Source organism: Capricornis sumatraensis, chromosome 10 (assembly GCF_032405125.1).
Source record: "Capricornis sumatraensis isolate serow.1 chromosome 10, serow.2, whole genome shotgun sequence".
NCBI lineage: Eukaryota > Metazoa > Chordata > Mammalia > Artiodactyla > Bovidae > Capricornis > Capricornis sumatraensis.
In genome coordinates this window covers 20,319,269-20,345,284 of record NC_091078.1, presented here as the reverse complement: position 1 = coordinate 20,345,284, position 26,016 = coordinate 20,319,269, and the positions used below count along the sequence as shown (strand labels likewise).

The window sequence follows — 26,016 nt, the reverse complement described above, 5'->3', positions numbered from 1 at the left end:
ATTTATGCTAGACAGAAGTGAGAAGAAGGGATCCATTTCTATTCTTTTTTCCATTTATCAAAACTCTACTTGCTAAAGAGTTCTTCTTTCCCCTTTGACTTGAAATACTAAATTTATACAAAAATCAAATCCTCTTTCTTATGAATTCTGTATATTATAGAGGCATTATACATTTTAATATTTAGTAAGACTAGCTCACCATTCTTGTTTTTTCAAGTCTTTTAAAAAAAGTTTCTGATTTCAAATGAACTTCATAATCAATTTGTCTAGTTTTAAGATAAATCTAATGGTATTTTTAATGGGATTATATTAAATTAGAATAAACAGACATCATTCTGATGTTGAATCTTACAATCCCATTAACAGATTTTTATTTTCATTTGTTCAAGTGTTTGTGTTCTTCAACAGTGTTTTGTATGGTTTTCCTCAAAAAGCTCTCTTTTTTAACAAAAGAAACATCATTATACAAATTATAAAATATCCCCTCTCTAACCTCCTCACAGGATTGTTTGTATATCTTCCAGAGTACTTTTTTTATGCTTAAAATCATTTCATTATCCTTTTTATTATTTTTCTAATACCAATAAATATGTATACATAATTTTAATATATCTTTTTTATTATGTGGCTTCATAATAATAATACCTCTAATATAAAGAAACTGTTGTAAATTGTGTACATATAAGCTTACTTTTCCCAATAATTCATAAGTAAGTTTTATGCTATTTTACTCAATGTAGATCTAGCCTATTTTTAAAAAATTTATATTTACAGAAATGATGTAAGAATACTTCAATGAATTCTTATATACCCCTTACCTTACCTATTTGTGGAATCATTATTTCTAATTCCACAAATAATCACACAATACACATAAGTTTACATGTCATTATCATTACTGCTTTTTTCTATACTTTCTTCTGGATAATTTGTGAAGTAGTTGCAAACTTTTACTTCTAAATAATACTTCAGAGAATGAGGTACAGTGCAATTATCAAAACCGGGTACCAAGTACCAGCACAATTATCAAAACCAGGCTATTTCACTTGGATAAAATGCTATTTTCTAATTTAAATATCATCTACTTTCCTATAATGTACTGCATACTAATTTTCTCCCACCCAGGATTTGATGGAATAAGTTATTTTGTCTTTTGGGTTCCTTGATACTTATATCTATCTTTTTTCAGTGTTTTGTAGCACTGTGTTTTTGAAAGGGACAAGGTAATTTTGCAAACTGTTGCTCAATTTTTGATTGTCTTCCTGATTCAGTTCAATTCAGGAATTATTGGCAAAGATACTACATTCAATTCATAATATTAAGAGCTCTTTTAAAGTCTTTTTGTCTCATTAGCTGTGATGTTGACTGTTTAGGAGTCAATTTTAGGTCTCATAGTTAATAGCTAAACTACATTCTCAGTTCGGGAAGATCCCCTGGAGAAGATCCCCAGGAAAGCCAGTATTCTTCTTTTCCTGGTGGTTCAGATGTAAAGAATCCGCCTACAATGCAGGAGACCTGGGTTTGATCCCTGGGTTGGGAAGATCCCCTGGAAGAAGGCATGGCAACCCACTCCAGTATTCTTGCCTGGAGAATCCCAATGGACAAGGGAGCCTGGTGGCCTGCAGTCCGTGGGGTCGCAAAGAGTTGGGCATGACGGAGTGACTAAACACAGTACATTTTTCTACTTTTTTGACTTCTTTGAAATTCTGCAATTTAAAGTTTCTCTTCTTTGATACTCTTTGCATCTCATTTTTTTCTTTTCAAGTAATTGTAATCTTTTGCTCCCTTTAAAGTATATATTTTATCTTAGTGAAAATTAGAATAATTGAACTATTCTTCCTTCATATTTAGCATTTTCCTGACTTTCACAATTAAATATAGTTTTGAATTCAAATTTCTATATTCTTTTATTTATCATTTTTCAAAAATGTATTTTTTAATTGCTTGTATTTTTAAGTCCAGTGAGGTGCTATAATTTTCAAATTCTGATAGGAAACTGATCTATGATTAAAATCCAGGCCCTTTATTTCCTTACCTTGGATATCTCCAAATCAAACAAGGTTATGTATATTTCAGATCTGTATGGTTCTTGCCTTTTATTGGATTTAAAATCTTGAACAAACATTTTAATTGAAGCTTTAGTTACATTCAAGTATTATTAGCTTTGTGTTGTTAACACTACCTTAAATAAAAAAATTAATGAAATAGGTATATTAAAATAATTTCATTATCCATCCTTGCTTCTATATATATATGATATATATATGAACCTGAAATGTTCTGTTTGAGGTATTATCCTACTTTATCAGTTCATTCCCTTGCAATTATCATCTTACAGTCGTACCTGTACATGTCAAGGAATTGATCCAGAGACTTGTGGAGCTTCCTTCTCTTTTGGCTGTTCATGGAGTATGTATTTCAATGGCTGCAAATTTGGTAGAAGCCCAAGTCCTAGAAGATTTAGAATTGATCCAAGTTCTCCCTTACACGTAAGTGTCCTTTTTACTTATGAATTACACTTATTAATATATAAGTACATTTCTTTAAAAATTTTTTAAATTGTAAAAAATTAATATTAGAATGTAGTGACAAAATAGTAACTATATGTGTCTATATATATATAAGAAAATAGTTTAAAATTCTAAATAATGTAGGTAAAATCTTTAATTATCAACCCAAATTCCGATTGTCCCTGACTCCCTCCTTCCCTCACCCTAAAGAGAATCACTGTTAAAAAAAACATAGAATTTTATACCCAGCCAAAGTAGGAACAATGAATAAAGCTATTTGCCAACATTTCAAAGACTCAGTAAGTTTACTACCCACAGCACTACTATGAAAGAATTACTAAAGGACGTAATCCAGAAAGAAGATATATGAAACCGGAACCAATCTGTCCGGAACACGAGGCCATGGTGAGCAAAGAAATTAGTCAACCTTATTGTTAAGTTTAAATTAAATAAGTTGAGTACTTACATTTTTTAATTGAAATAACAACCTATAAGTATAATTCAATACTCTTCTCAAATCAGGGGTGGGTAGGCAATGGGAGGGGGTGGGGCACCTATAAAAATTAAGTGTGGCAATGTTTTATGATTTGTTTGGAGTGGGGAGATTTTAGATAGTGATTAACTCCAAGATCAGTGTTTTTCAAGCTTTGTGCTGTGACCAAGAGTATAAAAATATTTTATACTACAAGTAACTATTTGGAAAAATATATCTTCAAATGAATAGATAAAACTATCACAGAATAACATTTAGCCTTATTACATATAACAAAAATAATATTTAAGTATTAAAAGTTAATAACTGATAGTTATTGCTGAGGATCACTATGATGTGGCAAAAACATTTTTTAAATAAAATTTCATTTCTTTAAATTCTACTTTTGACCTACCAAACTGAATTCTTAGCCCGCTAAAGAGTCATGTCCCACAGCTTGGAAAATACTGCTCTAAACATTGTCAGAAAAACGTATTTGAGAAGTGTATATTTAAAAATTTTTAGATGACTACAAATATAATTTATAACCTTTGAACTAGTTGTGGAAAAAAACCCATTCATCAGTCAGCAAGGTTAGTTTAAAAAGTCTAACTGAGATATAAGATACTATCTAATTGGGATATAAGATAAATAGGAAACACAAAATAAAGCAGCAGAAATTACTCTAATTGTATCTATAATACAAGGAATGTAACATCTTTCAGGAAAGCTCAGAATAAGTAAATAATCCCTTTAAAGAGTAATCAAAATTATTTGTTTTCTCTAGAGTTCCCATCTACTGTAATAAAAGAGGGAAATCACTCTAAAGAGCACTGTCTTTTGCAGATAAAATACCTTAGAAGAAATCTAACAAGTTTATCAGAACTTTAGGGAGAAAACTATACTAAAAGGACATATAAAATACCTGATAATGAGAAGGTAACATGTTCAAAGATCAGAATATTAGATAATGAGATGTGAATTCTTCCTTAAAATAAACGTTAAAAAGTTAATTTTTTCTAAATAATTATCTAATGAAGATGCTATATTCTATAACACTCATATATTAAATGGATGATCAGTTTTTGCTTATGGTTATTATTAACAATGAGTAATGTTTATGTAGTGTTTATAATACAGGAAGAAGCATTCCTCTTTTCAGGAACTGAGAAAAGACCAGTGTAAAGCTCAGCAGGCTAGGGAAAGTGAGGTGCATATAGTTGCCTTTAAGAATATGGGGAGATCATTGAAGAATGTTAAAGCAGAGAGTAATATAATGATACCTTTTTTTGGGGGGGGGGGGGATGCCTGTGGCTGCTCTGTGGACTGGAGTTAGCCAAGAGTTCATTTAGCAAGATAGGCTAGCTATTAGAATAGTCCAAAGAAGGGATAGTAGTGGCTTAGAATATGGTTGTGAGAGAAGAAATGATAAGTAGTAGTTCTGGACTGGTTGTTAAAACTAGGTGCTATTCTTTGACAAAGGGTGTGGTGAAACAAGACTGGGTTTATAGAGAAGACAGATTATCGATTCAGTTTGGATGCACTGGCTTGGAGATTCTTAAGAGAAATCCAAATGAGGCTGTCTGGTCATTAATAAGAACCTCAGGGTTAGTATGTGATCCAGGTGGTAGTTGTAGGCATTGATGTGGAGGTGGTGACCCGATAGATAAGGTATAGTGTGAGAAGGGCAGGGGGATGTAGGGCGTGAGCCCCATTATGTAAAGATCTAATAAGAGATCTCTAATACACCCACTTACTCTAATGAAACAGTTAGAAAGTAAGGATTTTTACGATATGGATAAAGAACCTGCATTCAACAATAATCATCTATTTAAGTTTTAATTTTTTCTATGTACCTGATTTATTTCATTTGTATACAAGAAATGTTAGTTCATAAGATAAAAAATTGCCCAATCTGACTAGTGACACTGAATGATTCATAACATTCTTCTAGCAATAAAACACAATTTACCTTACCCAATATCTCAAGTGCAATAAAATATAATAAAGTCTTTTTAACTAGCCATTTAAATAGTAATTCTGAAGTTTTCCTCAAATTATGTGTCAGTATAGCCAGAAAGGATTTTGTTTTTGTCAGTAGTCTGACCTCCCTGACTATATTTATTAAGCTACATTAAGTAACAGATATGTAAATAGACAGATGAAGAGAAGAAAGCAATTTAGATATAGACCCTATGTATATGAACTTCCTTTTCAATGAACACACCAACTGAAATGAGTAGGAAACTAAAAGGATTATCACTGGTGCTTTGCAGTTGCCAAGACTGAGTCTTGTTATAAAGCACTCAAGAATTAACTTCCCATGTCTACATTGCTATGTGGCTTTGGTTTTTATAATAGTTTGCTGCACCAGCGGCGAACTGATCCACAGGAAGGTTTTCCTTCCTCATCTACCAGATCACAGATGAGACAGACACCTTCAAACCTCTGAAGCCCTTCATTGCTGTCAGTTCTTCATCACTTGTCTTTTGTGACTGACCATTTATCAATCTCTGATTTGATTTAGGATACAATCATCTCTGAAAAACTATCACAATGTTTTTCCAGCTAAGGTTACTAAAGTCTCCTTTCTCTCCTCCATACCTCATTCTGTCATCAGTGGCATTTTTACTACTCTTGTTATGACAGTTTTCCTTTGAAAAAAGTCTTACATGTTTCTACTATCATTAGACCCCAGAATCTTGATAAAGTGTTAAGGCTTCTCCACAATTCTATAAAATCTTCCTCAGTTTGTAGACATTACTGTGTAGAAAAGAAAACACTGGATTTAGACAGCCCATTGCCTACTTATTATATTTGAAGCTCTTAGCACGGGGATCTGATACACAGTATATGCCTTATATGTGTTGCTATCCCATCTCTGTTATAGAGCCTTGTTTCACTGTAAGAATTCTTCCACATCTCCACTTGCCACCAGGAAAGTTGTCTTGATTTACTTCAAGTGCCCTCTACTATTGAATAAATATAAAATGTGGTTCTTGTTTTGACGTGAGCAGCTTTGTAACTTACCTCTAACACCAGTTAGATTTCTCATTAGCTGATAACATAGACTTCTAATTTCAAAAGACTAAATCTAAGCATAACAATGACTAATAATTTAGATTTTTTGATAGCAATCATGTCATTTTCTATGGTAGCTTATCAGGGTAAGTATGCACTGTACACCAACAACGAACATATCAGCAATGAGGTATAATTCATTTTCATATGTTATATAAATTCATCTCTCATATGTAATTATGAAACAACTTTTATGGACTGTCTTTTCCTATAGGAAAAAAACCTTGAAGATAATTTACAGAGTTTGGCTACAGAATTAGCTCCAATTTATAAGCAGTATGCTCCAGCTGCTTATCAAAACCAGGTATGTTTTGGGACCTTATATAGAGCTTTTAAACATGGTTGAAATTTACATCTAAACAATGTCCTTGTTAACAGAAATTGTTTTTCAAATTTTACCTCAATGTAGATCTTTATTGACAGTTTTAAAAATTATCTAGTGTTTTTTAAAAACAGTATTATGGCAATTGAGGACTTCCCTGATGGCTCAGATGCTAAAGTGTCTACCTGCAGAAAAAGAGATCTGGGTTTGATCCCTGGGTTGACAAGATCCCCTGGAGAAGGAAATGGCAACCCACTCCAGTACTCTTGCCTGGAAAATCCCATGGCCAGAGGAATCTGGTAGGGTACGGTCCTTGGGATTGCAGAGTAGGAAAGGACTGAGCAACTTCACTTTCACTTTCTTTTCATGGCAATTGCATTAAATATCCACAATGAGATTTAATTCAATTGGGAAGTGGGGGAGATCAGAAGATATTAGCCAAGGGGTACAAACTCCCAGCAATAAGATAAGATCTGGTGCACAGCTTGTTGGCTATATTTAATAATATTATATTATACTTAAAAGTTTTAATTATGTCTTAAATACCTCTACACACCAAAAAATTATAATTATGTTTAACTAACCTTATTGTGGTAATCATTTTGTAACATATACATGTATCTAGTGATCACACTGTACACCTTAATCTTACATATGTTATGTATGTCAGTAATATCTCAATAAAACTGAGGTGGGAAAACACATTTTTAAAAGAAAAGAAAAGGATAACCATATATTGGGAGAAAATAATGGTGAATCATATAGCAGACCAAGTAGAAATAAGTGTAAAATACTTTTTAAATGTAACCAGGGAATTCCTTGGGGGTCTGGTGGTTAGGATTCCTCACTTTCACTGCTGAGGGCAAAGGTTTTATCTCTGGTCAGGGAAATAAGATCCTGCAAACAGAGCAAGTAGGCCAAAAAGCAAACAAAAATGAAAAACATAACCAGGGGTGCATATTTTTTAAATATATGATAAAAATTCAAATATTTATTTGTATTATCATGAATAACAAGGTCTCTGCCCAATTCCATTTTATTTTTCATTTTATTTATTTATTTGCTTCTTTATTTAGTTATGCCGGGTCCTGATTGCAGCACATGGGATCTTTGGTCTTATTTGCAGCATGTAGGATATAATTCCCTGACCAGGGATCAAACCTGGCTTTCCTGCACTGGGAGCCTGGAGTCTTAGCCACTGGACCACCAGGGTGCTTCTCCAACCTTTCATTTTAAACGGTTACAAATTGACTTTCTATACTGGTTTTATAGACCTTGAACACTGGATGCATGATCAAAGCACTATATTAGTCTTTTGTCCTGATGAAATATTTCAGGCTACTCTTCTTATTTATCCACCACCAAGTATTAGTGTCCTCCTATTGCCTTCAGTGATTGTCATTTTAATTCATGTACCCTCAAATTCTATTTTTCTTTTCCTCAAATTCTTTACCCTTAATATTACTTAACTACACAATCACTATGATAATCCAAATCTCTGAAATAATAAGTGTAACTAAGTTATAAACTTGTCATAAAGTGATTTTTATCTTTATTGAAGGTGCTTCTTTTTGTCTCTTAAAACTGTGGGTAATTCATTACTCTTCAGGTGGCGCTTGAACATATTGCCCGAGAATGTCGGCTTGGGAAGAAAGAAGGTCGTCCTTTCTCTGGGGTCACTGCTTGCCTAGACTTCTGTGCCCATCCCCACAGGGACATTCATAACATGAATAATGGGAGCACAGTGGTATGTACCTGGGTAGCTTTCAATTCTAAAGGCTCCATCAACATATTCTCAAGCTGAGGTCCTGATATCAACAGTGCTCCCCAAAAGTTATAGAACCAGCCTGAAATATTTTTTTGAATGTCTCAAATTATATATGGTGGGAGGTTTGTTGGGATGGAGGAATACATGGTTATTCAAAGCTACCATTCTCTGCTATCAAACTGGTAGGTAGGAAGTTAAGCGAGTTAATGTTTCTTTTTTTTTGCCATCTGTACTTCATGGGTTTTTGTTTGTTTTTCGCCCCACATCACGGGCTGCAGGATCTTAGTTCACTGACCAGGGATAGGACCCCATCTCCCTTGTACTGGAAATGTGGAGTCTTAACCACTGGACCGCCAAGGAATTCCCCTGTATTTCAGGGGTTTTGTGAGGGAACTGTGTGCCAAAATTTTAATGTTGGTTCTTAATACTAGTTTGTAGGAATATTTAGAAGAAATATTTGCACATATATGTGCTTGTTATGTGTACAGCCATGGAAAACAATGACATGCTTATAGCATTAAATCGATCAAAATATATTTAAAGTAAGGAGAAGACCTCAGGAAAGATCATGCAGTAGTCCTTTTATACGGGAAATGAGTTTGCTTCGAGTAGATATCTTTTTACTCAGTAAAACAGAGAGTGATTGCCTCTATTTCTGAACTATACCAGTTTGGCCTCTTTGAAGACAGAGCTATGATTGTTCCACTTTGATTGATTGAAAGTGTACCATCTGATCCATAAAAATGCAATCTTCCTTCCTTCTTTGGTCTGTGCAGTCTTATCAGCAACAGATTAAGGAGCAAAAATAACTTTTTTTCTGTCTATCATGCGTTTTCATGATGTTGACTCTGGTCTCTGAGACTAATGCTATTTTCAAATGTTGAAATTTTACAAATCCATCCAGATGAATCTTAGCTGAAGAATAATTCAACATCTTGCTTGGCTGGTACATTTTCCATGAGTTCCTTCATTAGAGATAATTATTAGTGATCGGATTGGATTAGGTTGAGAATCAAACTAAGTTTTCGTTCCCCTTCTTCTTATGTATTATTCAGTGCTTGTTCTTTGTACTCCTCTTATTGCTCATGCAGTGAGGCGCATACCTAGAACCTGGCATGATGCTAGATTTCCCCATCTCTGAAAATGTGAACTGAAAGTTTTCTGCCAACTCTTCTTCCTCCTTGTTTCCCTGGTCTTTGTAATCATGCTCCTGTCTTTGTCCCCTTCTTAGTCTCCCTGTGACCAAATAAATTGAAGTAAACATTTATAAATGAAACATTCTAATTCTAATAATTATTATTTTAAAATTATTAACAAATTACACCGAAAAGAGTTCAGTGTTTCAGGCCTTGATGGTAAATGTGGCTGTAGATGTTTAGAAAGGCATGTGACTTTAAAAACCTTTAACATACTTTATCATCTGTATCCATCAAGTTCTATCAACTTGGAGAAATCAAATCTTGCCGTTTCCAGTCTTAGACCACTTTGCTGTCTTAGAAAGAGATCTTAGTTGTGGAAGAAATGTTTTAATGAAAAATAATGAGATCATTGGATATATTTTTGATGGGTCTTTAATGACATTTGAAAACTAATTACCATTAAAATATTAATTTATGATAAATATAATTTTATGTGCCAGAGTCAGGAATTTCCTACATTTCCCTGTACTTTCATTTCTCTACAATGAATAGAAATAACGTAGAAAAAATTATATTTTCAGTTGGAGGATAACTGCTTTACATTACTGTGCTGGTTTCTGCCATACAGCAATACAAATCAGCCATAAGTAAACATAGGTTTTTTTCCTGTTGAACCTCCCCCCCACCTCAAAAATAACTCATAAAGTAGAGAGAAGGCTGAGATTGGCTATATTCAAGACATCATTTTTATTTTTTAAATTTATTGAGTTTTGGTTGTGCTGGTCTTCGTGGCTTTGCTAGTTATGGCTTTCTCTAGTTATGGCGATTGGCTGTTCTTGATTGCAGAGTGTGGCCTTCCCATCGCAGTGGCTTTTCCTGTTGTGGAGCGTAGGCTCTAAGCACGTGGGCTTAGTGTCTGCTTGGTGTCTGGAATCTTCCTGATTCCAGGGATCGAAGATGGTGTCCTCTACATTGGCAGGTGGCTTCTTATCCACTGCACCACTGGGGAAGTCCAAGACCATATTTTCTTAAAAAGTCCTATATTACATCCAAGAAAAAGACAGACTTACTGTTATTAAACTCCTAACTAAAATCAAAATGGAGCAGAGCAATTATTTATCCAGATAAAATATTTCAGCTAATTTTTTAAAGTATTGGGGTATATAAGTCCTGCTAGAAAATGAAATCTCCTGGGCTTCTTTTGCTTCATTAATACCTGTCAATTTTTTTAATGAAGAAGAGAAAAAAAAAACTCAACTTGACAAACAGGGCAGGGTAAAATATGTGTAGATAAATTTCACTTACAAGCAGAAGTGAAAAAAATCATAGAGGAAATCACAGCAAATTAGAAAATTCCTCATGATTTAGGCACCTCTAACCAAGGAATGTGACATTATTCAAATAGTAAGAAATAGTGAGATTTGTAGCCTGAAGTAATATCTTTTATTGGTTGCTATTTAATATGATGATAGTGAACAATTCAGTAACTATTAACTGGAACAAGAAGAAATATAACAAGCCTTAATATTGAAAATATAAAATGCATAAACATGGATAATATGTACTTAGAAAATCAACTCAAAATTATACTGGTCTGCTTAAAAACAACTGATAAGTTACTCATTGAATATCATTGAGTAACGATATATGAAATATTTTTCCAAAATGAATTAACCTATCACAGTAACCAATTGAAAATAGTTCCCTTTCACAATGGCAACAATAAATAGGTAGGAATAACTGAGAAGGTAGGAATAACTGTGATGAATGTGCAGGATCTCTGGTTCCCATTTCATGTTTTCTTCCTATCAGGTCTGCACTTTAACACGAGAAGATAACCGCTCATTTGGTGTTATTCCTCAAGATGAGCAGCTGCATGTGCTTCCTCTTTATAAACTTTCAGACACAGATGAGTTTGGATCAAGGGAAGGAATGGAAGCCAAGATCAAATCTGGGGCCATCATGGTCCTTGCACCCCGCCAGAAAAAAAGAATGCGATTTACTCAACCCGTTCCTCGTTCTGGGAAGAAGAGAGCAGCAATGATGACAGAGGTTCTGGCACATAAGATAAGGGCTGTGGAAAAGAAATTTATTCCTCGAATCAAGCGGAAGAATAATTCAATGACAAACAATAGTAAGGCTTCATCACTTCCCCTTTTAGGTAAGATTTATGGACTCTGATAATTTTCTGTCCACAACTTTCATTGGCAGTTGCATTTGCACTTGGCCTTTGCAACTCCATCTTTGCTACTCTTTTGAGAATGAGGCATTATGAAAAGAACGCTTTAGATCAGATACCAGTCAATCCAATTAGCTAATTATTTTTATATAGCTCATTTAGAATTCAAAGAAGACACAGTATATTCCATATCCCTGCCAGAATTATAAGTCAACCAGAAAGTGACCTATCAGTATTTCTTGGTATTTTTTTTTTCCCTCTATTTATACTTAAAAAAGTATAAAACCAAAGCATGTTCTTGTGAACCAATCTACTGACTCAACACAGATAAAATGTCATCACTTCCTTGAAGTCTTACTTAGTCAGCTTCAGCATCGCTTTAAGTTGTTCATTCAATAAATATTACTGAGCACTACTTCGGACTGTTCTAGGTACTGTAGCAGTGAATAAGAGGGGAGATAGTGCTCTGAAAGAATTCCATTTGAATAGGGTTGTCATAAAAGGATTGACTGAGGAATTTGTGTAAAGTCCTAAAGAATATGAGAATCTGCAATGTTTTTATTTGGAGAAATAGCATTCCAGGTAGCAGAAGATGCAAATGCAAAGTTCAGGAGAGAGGAATTTACCTTGAATACTTGATATAAGCAAAAAAGCCAGTATGATTGGAGCACAGAGGGCTTCCCAGGCACCGCAGTGGTAAGAAATCCATCTGCCAATGCAGGAGACTCAACAGATGTGGTTCAGTCCCTGGGGCAGGAAGATCCCCTGGAATAGGAAATGGCAACCTGCTCCAGTATTCTTTCTTGGAAAATTCCGTGGGCAGAGGAGCCTGGCAGGATACAGTCCATGAGGTTGCAAAGAGTCAGACACGACTGAGCACATGATGGCTGGAGCAGGGTTTGAAATGGGTAGAATAGCAGGATATGAGATCAGAGAGGTAAGAGGGACATCTGAGCAGTTCACCTTGTAGATTGCTGTAAAACTTTGGCCTGTATTGTGAGCGAGAGGAAGGTTTCTGGATATTTCATCATAGAGAGGGGCTATGATCTGATTCAAAAATAACATTCCAGTTACTGGATTGTAGCTATAGTCAGACGGGGCAGAGAAGTATTAAAGTGTTGATAAACAAGCTATCCTAACAACTTAAGAAAGAGACAGTGAAGCTTGGATCAGAGTGGCTAATGAGGAGGGCATAAGAAATGTCTGATTCTAGATGTTTTGAGGTATAGTCAATGGGATTTCTAATAGATTTAAAACTGGAGTGTGGACCAAAAAAGTGTAAAGGTTTACCCTGATGAAATCTGAAGCTCACTTTTGGACATGGTAAAAGTTCAAGATACCTGTCAGACATTCAAGTTGAGGTGTTAGGAAAGCAGTTGAATAAGAGTGTAATTCAGAGAAGATGATTCTTTTGTCATGACCCTGATTGTCTTTGATAACTTCCTTAATTTTCTGTGCTGACAAGATGTTCCAGGCTCCTCTTATATAATCCTGCCCCATATCTAAAATCAGCCATTCCTCTAGGGAGCCTAAAAAAATAATACTATGAATTTAAACTGATACTCAAAGTTGGAACAAGAAGGTATTCTTTAACTTCTTTGATTTTTGTATTTTTAAGAAAAGTTGTTTGTTTTTTTAAGATGAGAGAACTGATATGCAGACTTTATATACACTGGGAAAGATTCAGCGGAGTTAGGGAAGAGGCTTTAAGATTCACATATCTGGTTCCATGCTGCTTGTTTATAACAATCATAACATTTTCATCTTTCTGTCATTTTCCAAGTGCATCTTTACATGTTATTCTTTTAAAATATATACTCTATTAATAGCCAAATGCACAATACTTGCCCTATAACTTCTTGTTCTTTTGTAATATTACCCATGAGAGCTTTTTCTTCTTCTTTTTTTAAACAACACCACTTTACTTTTGCTATTTTTTGATTCTTAAGATCTATTGCTTTTGCCTTTCAAACATTTTTTTTTCCTTTTGTGACCCCATGAACTATAGCTTACCAGGCTCCTCTGTCCATGGGATTTCCCAGGCCAGAATACTGGAGTGGCTTTCCATTTCTTTCTCCAAGGGATCTTCCTGACCCATGGATAGGAACAGGCAGGTTCTTTACCACTGAGCCACCAGGGAAGCCCCACCTTTCAAGCATTTTGCTAGAACTTCTGAAAGGGAGAATGTCCTCAAGAAAAATGTTTCCATTTGATATGAGATTTGCATGGATATGTCAGAGTGGATGGCCCACATTTTGGCCAATATCATAATAATAATAAATTGCTACCTACTTCGTGAGAAAGAAATGCAGCTTAAGTACACTTGTTTTGAGGTTACAAATAGCTTATTTATGTTACTTCCTTTTGCCTAATAATAAACTTTGCCAGTTATGATGCTTTTGCTATCCAGAAATCTTTATCAATTGTTATTTACTTTAACTTTTTCGAAAATTTGATCATACATTATCTAAAATGTATCTAAACAGTTCTTAGGGTAGTGAAATGCTGCTGTCCCCATATTATCATCTGCACTGCATTCTGATGTATGGTTTTAATATTTACTTCATAGCCAATTAGGGTCATTTCTAGTATCATACCATTTTAGACAAAGGACATCCTGCTAAATTTGTGAACTTTTTAAACGATTATTTCCAAAGTAATCAATTCTAAGTAAAAATGTATTGAATGTAAAAGCATACCTAAACCAACTATAATTTTTAATGTGTGCATAAGTCAGACTTTAAATAGAACAAAACTGGCCATCATTGCCATCATCTGATTTTATTCTAGTCCTCTTTGTACTTATCTTTAAAAGACAACAACTACCAAATTAGTTTATGTTTGTCTTTACATTTGGTGTCCTTTTCTCTGTTTAGGAAATAAAACAGAGACTGTGCAACCTGAAATAAAAAGTGAAACTGAACCCCATCTTATCTTCAAAGGTTCGGACAACACTAAAAGCTACTCACCAGCCCCGTTCATTCCTCACCCAGTGAAAGAGGAAAACTTAGCTCCAGCCTTCTCCTGGTCCTCTAAGACTGCTTTGGTCACAACAGCTCCTTTTAAGAATGATGCTTCACTTTCGTACGGGTTTTCAGAAAGAGGTAGCAATCCCCACTGCATAATGCCTTCTGCAAGACACAGTGGTGCTAATGTAGCTGCTGGGGAATGCGCTGAAATTGCACAGCCTGATGAAATGGTTCCTCTTCCCACCTTGTCTACTCCTATGACAAATTCCCTGAGTTATTCTGAGCCTCCCATTGGCCCATCGGAGCAGCTAACTTCCAATCAGCCAAACCAGCAGCCTCCATTCATCACTTCTCCTCATGAGCTTGCTTCCTCTCTGGTGGAAGAAGATGAGCAGCCTTCTGAAGCAGATGAGCCTCCATCAGACGACCCCCTGTCAGACGACCCCTTGTCACCTGCTGAGGAGAAACTGCCCCACATTGTTGAGTATTGGTCAGACAGTGAGCACATCTTCCTGGATGCCAATGTCGGTGGCGTGGCTATAGCGCCTTCCCACGGCTCGGTTCTGATTGAGTGCGCCCGGCGAGAGCTTCACGCCACGACTCCTGTTGATCACCCCAACAGAAATCACCCTACGCGCCTCTCTCTTGTCTTCTACCAGCACAAAAACCTGAATAAGCCCCAACACGGTTTCGAACTAAACAAGATTAAGTTTGAGGCGAAAGAAGCTAAGAATAAGAAAACTAAAGCCTCCGAGCAGAAAGACCAGGCAGCTAACGAGGGTATTGAACTGTCCACAGAAGTTAATGAATTTAGCCAGATTCCTTCTCACAAAGCGTTAACATTAACCCATGACAATGTTGTCACTGTGTCCCCTTATGCTCTCACACATGTTGCAGGGCCCTATAATCATTGGGTCTGAAGGCTTTTCTCCCCTTCTTAATGCCTTTGCGAGTGCAGTGTATTTTTTCAAGGTGCTCTTAAAAGAAAGTCATGTTGTCGTTTACTATAGCTTCATCTCACCCATTTGAAGGCTGAGGTTAAAAAAAAAAATTGGGGGTGGGTATTTCTTAACTGTGACTATATTTTGACAATTGGTAGAAGGTGCACATTTTAAGCAAAAATTAAAGTTTTATAGTTTTAAATACATAAAGAAATGTTTTGGTTAGGTGTTAACCTTGATAGAATCACTCAGTTTGGTGCTTTAAATTGTTTACTATGAAACGAGTCATTTTTAGAGGATTTTAACAGGTTCATGTGCTATGATGTAAAATTAAGACACACAGTGTTAACTCTACACAGCTCCTGGTGCTTAACCACATCGACACAAAAATAAGCTGATTTATTATTTCATGGTGCCATTGTTCCAACATCTTCCAATCATTGCTAGGAAATCGGCATATTCCTTTGAAATAAACCAATGAAGTGTTTTCTCTTAAAATATTTCTCCTGTATAAAATAATTCGTTATTGTTAGTAATGGTTGGAGGCTGTTCATAAATTGTAAATATATATTTTAAAAGCACTTTCTATTTTTAAAAGTAACTTGAAATAGTATAGTATAAGAATCCTATTGTCTATTGTTTGTGCATACTTGCATACAAGAGAAATCATTTATTCTTGCTGTGTAGAGTTCCATCTTGTTAACTGCAATGTGTATCCTAATCATGTATATGGTTTGTGTTTTTTAAATGTGTCCTTTCTCATTCAAAGGTTAGCTACTTATATAAAATAGTTAGATCATGCAAAAATTGTTAATTCTCTGTAAAATTGGAATTAAGAAGCATATTACCAATATTGATTAACTTTTCTTTGGAACTAAATAAGAGTGGTCTCTTCTGATTGAGCAACACTGGCCCTGATTTACTTTTACCCCAGCTTTTGTAATATAATCCATAAAAGATGTTTTCAAAAGGAGATGAGACATAAGATGATTCTGAAGAGTCAAATGCTTCTAAAGTTTCATGGTGATAAAATTAAAAAATTAAGTGGCAAGAACCTTATCTACCCCTTATTCATTCTGAGAGTCATTCTGGTTCAGAAGACAAATAAAATTCCTGTAGAAATTTTTTTGATAGTAAATTTCCTATCATCATCATCACACACCACCCCCCTCACACACACACACACACACACACACACACACACACACTCTAAATAAAACAGTAGGGCTGGTATCCTAGACACAGTTTGTCCGTTAACAGCTAATCCAAAGTAGTTTATCTAAGTATATTGTTTTGGGGAAATGTTAACTCTTCTTTTTCTAGGTAACAGGAAAATAGGCATTCCAATTATTTTAGCTCTCCCATTATTTTCCCCATTGCTTTATTGACTCAATTTATAGCAAAGCAGAAGTGATTTCCCAATGAAAATGTTTAGAACAAGAAGAAATTTCAATGAAATACTTGATTCTGTTAAAATGCAGAGGTGCTATAACATTCAAAGTGTCAGATTCCTTGGGAGTATGGAAAACCTTGTGGTGCTTCTCCCTTGGAAATGCCATAGGAAGCTCACAACCGCTAACACTCACATTTCTGGTGCAAAAGCAAACAGTTCCAACAAGCTATCTAAAGGAAAACTCATTGTAACTTATATTAAAATAATATATGGTGCAAAGTATCAGTTTCAAGCTTTTGACTAATTTTGACTAAAGGAATATGAAGGGATTGTAAATAACAAAATGTCCATTGATAGACCATCATCTTGTCAAGTAGATTTCTGCTTCTTGAATATGTAAAATAGAGTAAATCATTGACTTGTTTTAGTATTTTGTGTGCCTTAGATTTCTGTTTTAAAACATGTATATTTTTGTGAGCCTAAGGTTTCTTATACATATAAGTATATAAATGATTGTTTATTGTTTCCGCTGCTTCAATAAGGTATTACTATTATTAGACTATCAGGAATACACCCTTGTGATATTTTGTTTTAGACTTTAGGCCTTAGCTCCCACCAGAAATTATTTCCTCAACAGATTTAATGGATAAAGTTGTAAGAACCTTTATCCATCCATCCATCCATTCTCTATTCAGTTATCATTGAATGTCTATCAAATTTAAGTATTAGCTTTTGTTTTTCTTTAAGTTACCACCCTGACATAGTAAACTTGAAGAATTAAAATCCCAAAAGGTACTGTTTTTTTCAAAAACAGCAAATTTCCTTCAAAGCAATCCATTGTAATACATCTGCAGCTATTCAAATCAGTTTGTCAACTAAGTTTGAATAAATTCCTTAACAATCTAAACTTGAAACACCATTGTTGACTTAGGGGAACATTCAGATCTGTGAAGTTAGTTGCAATTTACCAAAACGAATACATGAAAATACCCTATCTCAACTAATATATTTCCATTCTCTTATTGTAAGTAGCACCATGAATGGCTTGCCTCAACTGATAACCGCTTGGTGGGAACCACATATGATTCCTACCTTGTTGAACTCATTTCTCAAGTTTCACAGTGTACCATCCCATTGTGTGCCCTGTGATTTTTTTTTTTTTCCAAAGCTCATGCTTATTATATGTCCTGCAGCATTGTGATTGTATGCTGGCTATACTGTTTTTAGAATGCTCTTTATCATGAAGCAAGGAAATAAATTTATTTGAAATGACATTTTTCACTCAGAAAACTGGTCATCTAACATTATTTCTACACTTCTGTTATGTTTTACTGTAAAACCTTCTATTTTACCTCTTTTATAGCCTTATGTTTAATCTTCTGCCTTTGTTCATGGTATGATAATTGAATTCGTTTATACTTGGCCCTTAAGTTAGGCCAACCTGTTCATCATAGTTACAAAGTTACCAATTATAATGAGAGAATAACTCCTACTTGATGTAGAATCCTACAAAATGTCATGCTGCCCTTCAGTGTTTCTTTAAAGGCTCTCAGGCCATTGATGGAAACAGTCTTCTCTTGTGCCTGTCAGCCTCATCTTCGTCTTTCCAATTCATCCACAAAGTACCAAATACATCATATCATAAACCTGATTGAAACATATTCTTATTGAAAATTGAGGCTAGCTGAAAATGTATAGCTATAGGTAAAGTTTTGCAAAATGTTTGCATCTTAAATTCCCTTCCACATCCTTACTGTGCAATCTGCATGTGGATGAAATAATTCCATTTGTTAAATATAGAATTTCAACTAGATGAGATTCATAAGCAATTTACTTAAGACATAACCCCAATACATAGTTAATTGAATGCATACCGCTGTGTAAATGAGGTACTGAATTCATATGAAGTAACCTACTTTCTAATGTTACTACTTCAGTGGATTCCTACTGATTATCATTTATTTCACGACAGCATGTATGAAAATAACCCCAATCTATTTAAGTTTAGTATTCTTAAAACAAATTATATCTTTTATCTTGGACGAACTTATGACATTGCATGACAACTTCCACCAATAATGGGCACAGCATTTCCTTTGAATGTGCCCAGTAAATCAGTAGCTGTATGTGACCTTTAATATATAGCTACCTTCTATTTCACAACTTCCTGATGCATGGAAATCCTTTTTGTCTAGATTTAGTACAACTGGGAATTTTGATCTTTTGTAGAAATTTATGATGAGAATTGTGAAATAGGGTAACATAGTGGCCTGTCATAGCCCTGGAAGATACCTTAGAAGTCATACAGTCCAGTCACTGGGGCCCAGACAGATGTCAGGGTTGGTACTCAATTACGTTTGGAAATTTAAACAGTCAAATGAAGGCCACTTTTTGGTTAGGAGGACTGTAGGAAAACTTGATCTGCTCACCCACAGGGGACTTTATCACTGTAAAGTAACCTTATTTTTGGTACAAGTCAAAATAAAATGGCTTTGGGGTTCTGTTTCTGAGCAATTTGGGGTAAGAAGTGAAATTGAATCAAGATTTCCCTGCCTGTAGATTTTCCTTTCCTTTGTGGGCCTTTTGTGGGAAATCTAGCTGACTTTTACCTATGAATCTGTCCTATTAATTCATCTCACAAAATGTGGCAATTGTCCTATTTGCTATTTCAATAAATGCAAATCAAGTACTGATAGAGTACAGGTTTTTATTTCCCCTGGAACAAGTGTTTGGCATATAAAAGGAGTTATAAAAGACTGAATGGTTGGAATAATTGGAGAAAGTATATTTCCATTGTATATATTCCCTAGCCATAGTTGTACAGTCTATTCACATTCTTGCATAGTTGGCCTCACAACAGAGTCCTAGACTAGTTACTTTGATGGGACTGTCTATGTGTGTTAGAATACTGTTTTGTGCACAGCTCCTAAATGTACTGAACTTGTGTAACTTCGATGTCAGTGATATGGCACACTTAACCAAAATAGAATTCAGTGCCCTGATTTCTGAAGAAGTCTGGATTTATTTAAACCAAATTAGGCTCCATGTTGAGCTTTCTTCTAATGGTTTACAAAATGATGCCAGGAGCTGTCGCTCAGAACTATCTGAGGGACTACCTCCTGGGCTTGAATTCCCTTAGAAATTTCACTGAATAAGACATAATTCTCAACTTGGCAAGAGGAAAAAAAAAAAAAAAGATGCTGTCCATGGCTGTGAAATACAGTTTGGAAAGAATCAGTATGTTCTTTATCAGAAGTGGAATTTGTATATTTTCTTGGAATATATTGAGAATCATTGGAATCTTTGCTTTTCTCTAGTGTATAAAATAAGAGTGTGAGTTCTTATGTTAATTTTGGAGATGGTGGAGCTGTTTTTAATGCAGTACATCACTCTTCTTGTCCACAGTGAACTTGACAAACTAATTCTCTGCATTCTAGTATCTGGACAACTTCCCTTCAATGCCTGTTTCTTCTCAGTATCGAATTAAATACCATTGTTGACTTCAAAGGGCATGTGTTTTGTTCCTTCAGGTAATCCAGGTGTATTTGGCACTGCTTATTTTCCCTTCTGTGAGGGTCTCACCTTGTGTTTCTCTTTTGCTAGTATGCACTGTTTAATATCTCTAGCTGTAAAAGTCTAACATTAATCATTTCTCTGTTGGTGGTACTCCTTTCCCATCCCTCCTGTGATGTTCATGATCTTCCTTGGGTCATAAATGTTCTTCTAGTTTGCTCAGCCATAGATGTCCCTTAAATTAAATCTTAGTCTAAGGTAAATGTTATATATAAGAGTATTTAACCCCTTTATGTTTGAGTGCAACTTTGGAAATCCTTGGTTAAGAGTATAAACCTAGTTTTCCTAAAAAAAAAAAAAAAAGTCTTAGTAGCTGTTATGAAAAGCATTCTCTCAATCACCACAAAAAAAAAACAAAAACACCAAAAAAGAAAACAAAAAAACCTCAACTCTCAGAAACATTTTCATTTTTGGAGAAATAATATTGGAAAGTAATTTGGTTTTGTCTCCATCTGGCTAGGTATAAACTTAGATCTTTGAGCAGAAACTCTGGGATTATTTTCTCATTTTACTGAAGCTACATTGTCACTAAGTGTACCTTCATTCCTTTTACAGTTTTTGATCCTTTCCTCTGATTTTCTTTAAGACTCTGTGGCTTCCACCCTCTCTGTCCTATCTTCACTCCCCCATGTATGTCCCTTACACAGATACACATGGTTCATTTTAGGAATAGCAGTGAACTTGATCAGTTGTCTTTTCCTGTCTTTTAAAATCACTTCATCAATCCTTTTGGGGATAATACCAAAAAGAATTAAAAGCTGTTAGTCAGCCCTTTTGGTTAGAGGCAAATTCAGTTTTTAGGAACCCCAGATTAGCATCAAGTGCTGTTTACCTATCCCAGTGATGTTTGACCCTCAATTCATTTGTTAGTGTCTGAATGTTCTGCAAAACGTTGTTTGAGAAGTTATATATTCTAGCACTCCGGCTTTGCCATTTCTGTGAAACACATCATACTAATTATCAATTTTCTGACCAGTGACTTTGAATTAGTGGGTGTGATCTATAGACTAGGTAGTATTTTCTCTCTTTTTTTGCCTGTTTTCTTCCTTATCTTCCGGCTCAATTTTGTGGTTTCTGTTTTCTAAGGTAGATTTATTCCTTTGGAATTTGGTTGTTGGCAATAATAGGACCTGGATGAGAAAAGTTTTTTTTTAAATGGACTGGAAGTAATCCGAAGAGTTAAGTCAAACATCAGAAGTGCTTTCTTCTGAGCACAAGTGGAGGAAGTTAAGGGGCAGAAAGGAAGAACTGTGTTCCTATAAGCAGCCTGTGGGTTCACCTACCAGCTCAAAACCACGTTATAATGTTTCTACTCCTCACTCCATACCAGTTTCTTTACAAAAAATAGCAATTCAAAATGAACCCTTTTGAAAGAAAATATGGAAATAAAAATTAATACTTGTACTTTATAATGTTTTAGGCTATCAAACTCTTTCCTATCTGCCACTTTTTTCTCCATAATGCTGCTGGTTGGACAGAGAACAATGTTCCCTTCATATTGGTGATAAAGCTGCAGATTGGCAAGAAAAGCAAATGACTTTCTCCAAATCACAAAGCAGGTCAACTCATTTGAGACTAAGGTAATAATTGCAGACTCCTGAACAGATTTCTTTGCCATAAACTATGACTTAGAGAGTTACTGAGTGGATATTTTGTCAGATCTAATCTAAGAATAATACAAAGTCTACTTATTGTACAGAAAATATGCTTCCGAAGTTTTTTGTTTCCACTATTTATTTTAGCCAGCTATTTTCTTACGCATATATCAGAATGTCCGGTCAGATTCATAGGACTTCTGTATTAGGGCTTAGATTAATGAAGCTTTATTTTTACCCCTGTAAAAATTTTTTTGTTGTTGTTTTTGTTTAAAGAATGTCCCCATACTACTGAAACAAAGGGAAACAAGGTCAACAACTCATAATCAAAATTTAATGGTTTTGTAATTTGAAATGGTTGAAGGGAATGTGCTGGGTAAACTGATTATTTTAGTTCCCAGGCACTCATGGTAAACATGTAAAATTGTTGACATCTCTAAGAGATAGCTCTGTCTCCCACTTATTTGAATTTGTATTTTGTTCAACTTTTCCAGCCATGTAAAATCTGTCAAAGGTTAAATATACCTTTGTTCAGAGAGTTAAGAAAAATAATAAGATGTACTAGTTTTTAGTAAGCTCTTTATAAAGAGGAAAGTTGGGCTACTTCATCAGTATATTATGGGCTACTAACAAAAAAACATAGTCCAGACTGTTCTAAAAATAGTCAAATAACATTTTTGGTGATTCAGTTCAATAACTGCCTACCCTAATGCTTCTCTGTGATATTGCTAAACAAATCCCTGATGACATAAGACTTTACAAAAAGAGCTCTTTTAAAAAAAACAGATATACGGTCTTTTTTTTTTTTTTTAACTTTTATGAGCTAACATTGTGATAGGTGCTTTAAGAGAAATATTTTTCCAGAATGATTTTGTAGTAAAAATAAAGGGCAGCTTTTGTATTGTGATGTCTAGGTGGATAGTCATCTTTCGGTTACTAAGAAATCATGAAGTGTTCCCTAAAGAGAAGCTCAAAAATCTGCTCAGCAGAAAGAAAACTATTGATTACTGGTTTCTTCATTTTCTCTTATGCTATGTGGTAACCTACCATATAGATTCACAGGCATATCAATATCTGTTTGAAGGAGACCGATTATGCTTATCATTAGTAGGAACAAAATATTCAGATTCTTCACCATGGTGAAGTAGAGTAGTACTAAATTCCCAATAGAGAATTATCAATTTTACAAAATAATATTTATGTCTCCAGCTGACTTTTTCCTCTCTTTGGGGTGTATTTAGTATTTATTTTGTATCTTTGATTTTTTCTTTGGAAGATTTTACCTATTGCCGTCCTACTGTATTAAATATCCCATACAATGAAATAGGTTAGTAAAGATTTTAAAACCCCACAAATATCCATTTTTGGTTCTTAACACATGGGGGGAACAGTTTTTATAAAAGCACTTCAACATGTAGAAGGGAAAGATAATCTTAATTATGATTATTTCAATTCAGGATCAATAGGTAGTGGCTCTGCAAACAAGGGAACACTTACTAGCAGTACTTGAAGACTTGTGAGTTGGAATTGCATGTTACTTGAAAGACCTAATTAAGCTAAATTTTGGTGCACAGCAGTTGTACATGATTTCATGTTTATGTAGCAAAATGCTTTGAAATGTACTAGTTTTGAAAAATACATGTAAAGATAGTTGTGAAAATTGTCTATTTTCCTGTGTGTCTCATTTATTTAGAGTATAAATTTTCTTTTTTAGTTGTTCTAACTGAATAAGGCTAAATGAATACTGTAATTGAAATTATATTTTAAATCTTTGTCATGAGTTTTTAAAGAAAAAAAACTATTGCAAATTGTATCATTCCTGATTACACAGAACTTTGTGGGTGGTTTTAAATAAATTTTATACTTCTATTTTGCACCTGGTAGTCTAATTTTTCTTTCCTCTTCAAAATCATATTTTTTACATTTACTATCCAATAAAAGTCACATATTTTTAACTACACAGAACTATACGATTTATTTGGAGATGACCAAATATATGCATTGGGTTCAAAACCAAATCAGGATGGCTGTAGCAGAACCCTTGGGTTTTAAACTATTTAATCCCCACAGTGATGCTATTAAGTAAGGGCTCTTACTAACCCCACTTTACAGATCAATTCAGGAACTTAAAGTGGTTAAGCTCACACCCCTAGTAATTAACAAAGCTGTTAGTCAACCTTGTTCTATATTGACTCATGCCCTCCCTTGGATTTATCATTATTTTAATAAAACTTAATCCTGAACACAGAATGCTAACATTATTTTAAATTTGACATCCTATAAAGTTAGTAGCTCAGTCATGTCTCTCTGCAACCAATGGACTGTAGCCTGCCACTCCTCTATCCATGGAATTCTCTAAGCAAGAATACTGGAGTAGGTAGCCATTCTCTTCTCCAGGCGATCTTCCTCACCCAGAGAAGGAAGCCGGGTCTCCCTCATTGCAGGCAGATTCTCTACCATACGAAATGAAAAAAAAAAAAAAAAAAAAAACCCACACACACAAATACGTTTTTAGTGATATTCCAGCAAATATTATAGAAAAATGTTACTTTAAATTCATCTAGTTTGAAACCTATCTCTGTAGCATCCCAGTAGTCTTTCTTCTAGTGATTGAAACTACTGCACTGCCCCCCACCTCCCTTTCCCCACCTCCTCTCCAGGGAGCTAGAGTACATTTATTACCTCCTTCCTGACTGGTTAAAAGGGAGACATTAGAGACGCTGAACGTACAAAGAGACCTGAACAATACTCTAGGGGATGGAAGAATAAATAGCTCAGCTAATATCCTAACTCGACAGGTACCCTACAAGACAACTATCAGGTTTTTTGAGTCTTCTGTAGGCCAAATAGACGCTTCCTTCACTATTTCTTTAGTGAAACAGTTTCTAGATGTTTCATCTTAGTTCCCTGACCAGTGACCAGGGATTGAAACCTGGGCAGTGAAAGCACTAATTCCTAACCACTGGACTGCCAGAGAATGCCCTCCTTTATCTTAATTGATGCTCTGTTAGACAACAAACTGAATAATCCTTTAAAACAGTTATCTTCTAATAACAGATCTTGTGGGTAATTCCTTGATAGTCCAGTTTTAGGGTTCCATACGTCCACATCAGAGTTTATGGGTTTGATTCCCTGCTGGGGGAACAGATCCCATAAGCTGCACAGTGCGGCAAGAAAACAGACAACAAAACACAAATCTTGGGTCATGACATTCCCCAGCTTAAAACATCCCAATGACTTACCCCTGTACTTAGTATGAAACCACACTCCTTATTTGGTCATTCACCAAGTGTGAAGAACAATGAAATAGTTGGTGAATAACTTTTATTTACTCAAGGAGATGCAAGGGAATTTCCTGGTGGTCCAGTGGTTAGGACTCTTATGCCTCCACCGCTGGTTGATCTCTGGTTGGGGGACTAAGCTCCATCAAGCTGCAGAGTACAGTTTAAAAAGGGGGGAAAAGTGTGAGAAATTGAACTGTGATATCTGCAATACATGCTGAAAGAAGACCTAAATAACTGGAAAGATATTTCATATTCATAGAATGGATACTTAATGTTGTTAATCGTGGGAATGTAAACTCGTGCAGTCACTGTGAAAACAAGTTAAGCATAGAATTTACCAGATAACCCAGAATCGCACTACTAGCTATAATCTAAGAGAATTGAAAACAGGAATTTAAACAAAACACTCGTATATGAATGTTCACTGCAGCATTATTCATAGTAGCCCCAAAGTGGAGGCAACTCCAAAGATCAACTGACAAATGGATAAACAAAATATGGTATTATTCATATAATCGTTTGAAGTACTAAGGCACGCTACAAGAGGAACCTTGGACATCATACAGTAATCACACAAAAAGCCTGTATAATTCTTTTTTTTTATTTTTTTTAGTTTATTTAATTGTAATGGGTCTTACTTCTGACGTGTAAGCACTATTTCTCTCACCCGGGATCGAACCCCGGGACCCCAGCCATGGGTAGCTTGGAATGTTAGCTACTGAATCACCAGGCAAGTCCCAGTATGATTCTAACAGGAAATGTCTAGGACATGCTAATCCATAGAAAGCAA

General features: G+C 35.0%; 1 protein-coding gene across 5 annotated transcripts in view; it reads left to right on the top strand.

Moving 5' to 3' along the window:
- TET1 (tet methylcytosine dioxygenase 1) overlaps positions 1 to 15,360 on the top strand; it is a 122,006-nt gene extending 106,646 nt beyond the window's left edge. For 3 of the 5 annotated variants that reach the window (XM_068982710.1, XM_068982713.1, XM_068982709.1), the window contains 6 exons: positions 2,339 to 2,489; positions 2,829 to 2,915; positions 6,278 to 6,367; positions 7,995 to 8,132; positions 11,105 to 11,453; positions 14,348 to 15,360. In XM_068982710.1, the coding sequence (XP_068838811.1) occupies positions 2,339 to 2,489; positions 2,829 to 2,915; positions 6,278 to 6,367; positions 7,995 to 8,132; positions 11,105 to 11,453; positions 14,348 to 15,360 (1,828 nt within the window). The remainder of the gene's footprint in view (positions 1 to 2,338; positions 2,490 to 2,828; positions 2,916 to 6,277; positions 6,368 to 7,994; positions 8,133 to 11,104; positions 11,454 to 14,347) is intronic. The other 2 variants (XM_068982714.1, XM_068982711.1) reach the window with 1 other exon arrangement.
- The last annotated feature ends 10,656 nt before the right edge of the window (positions 15,361 to 26,016 follow it).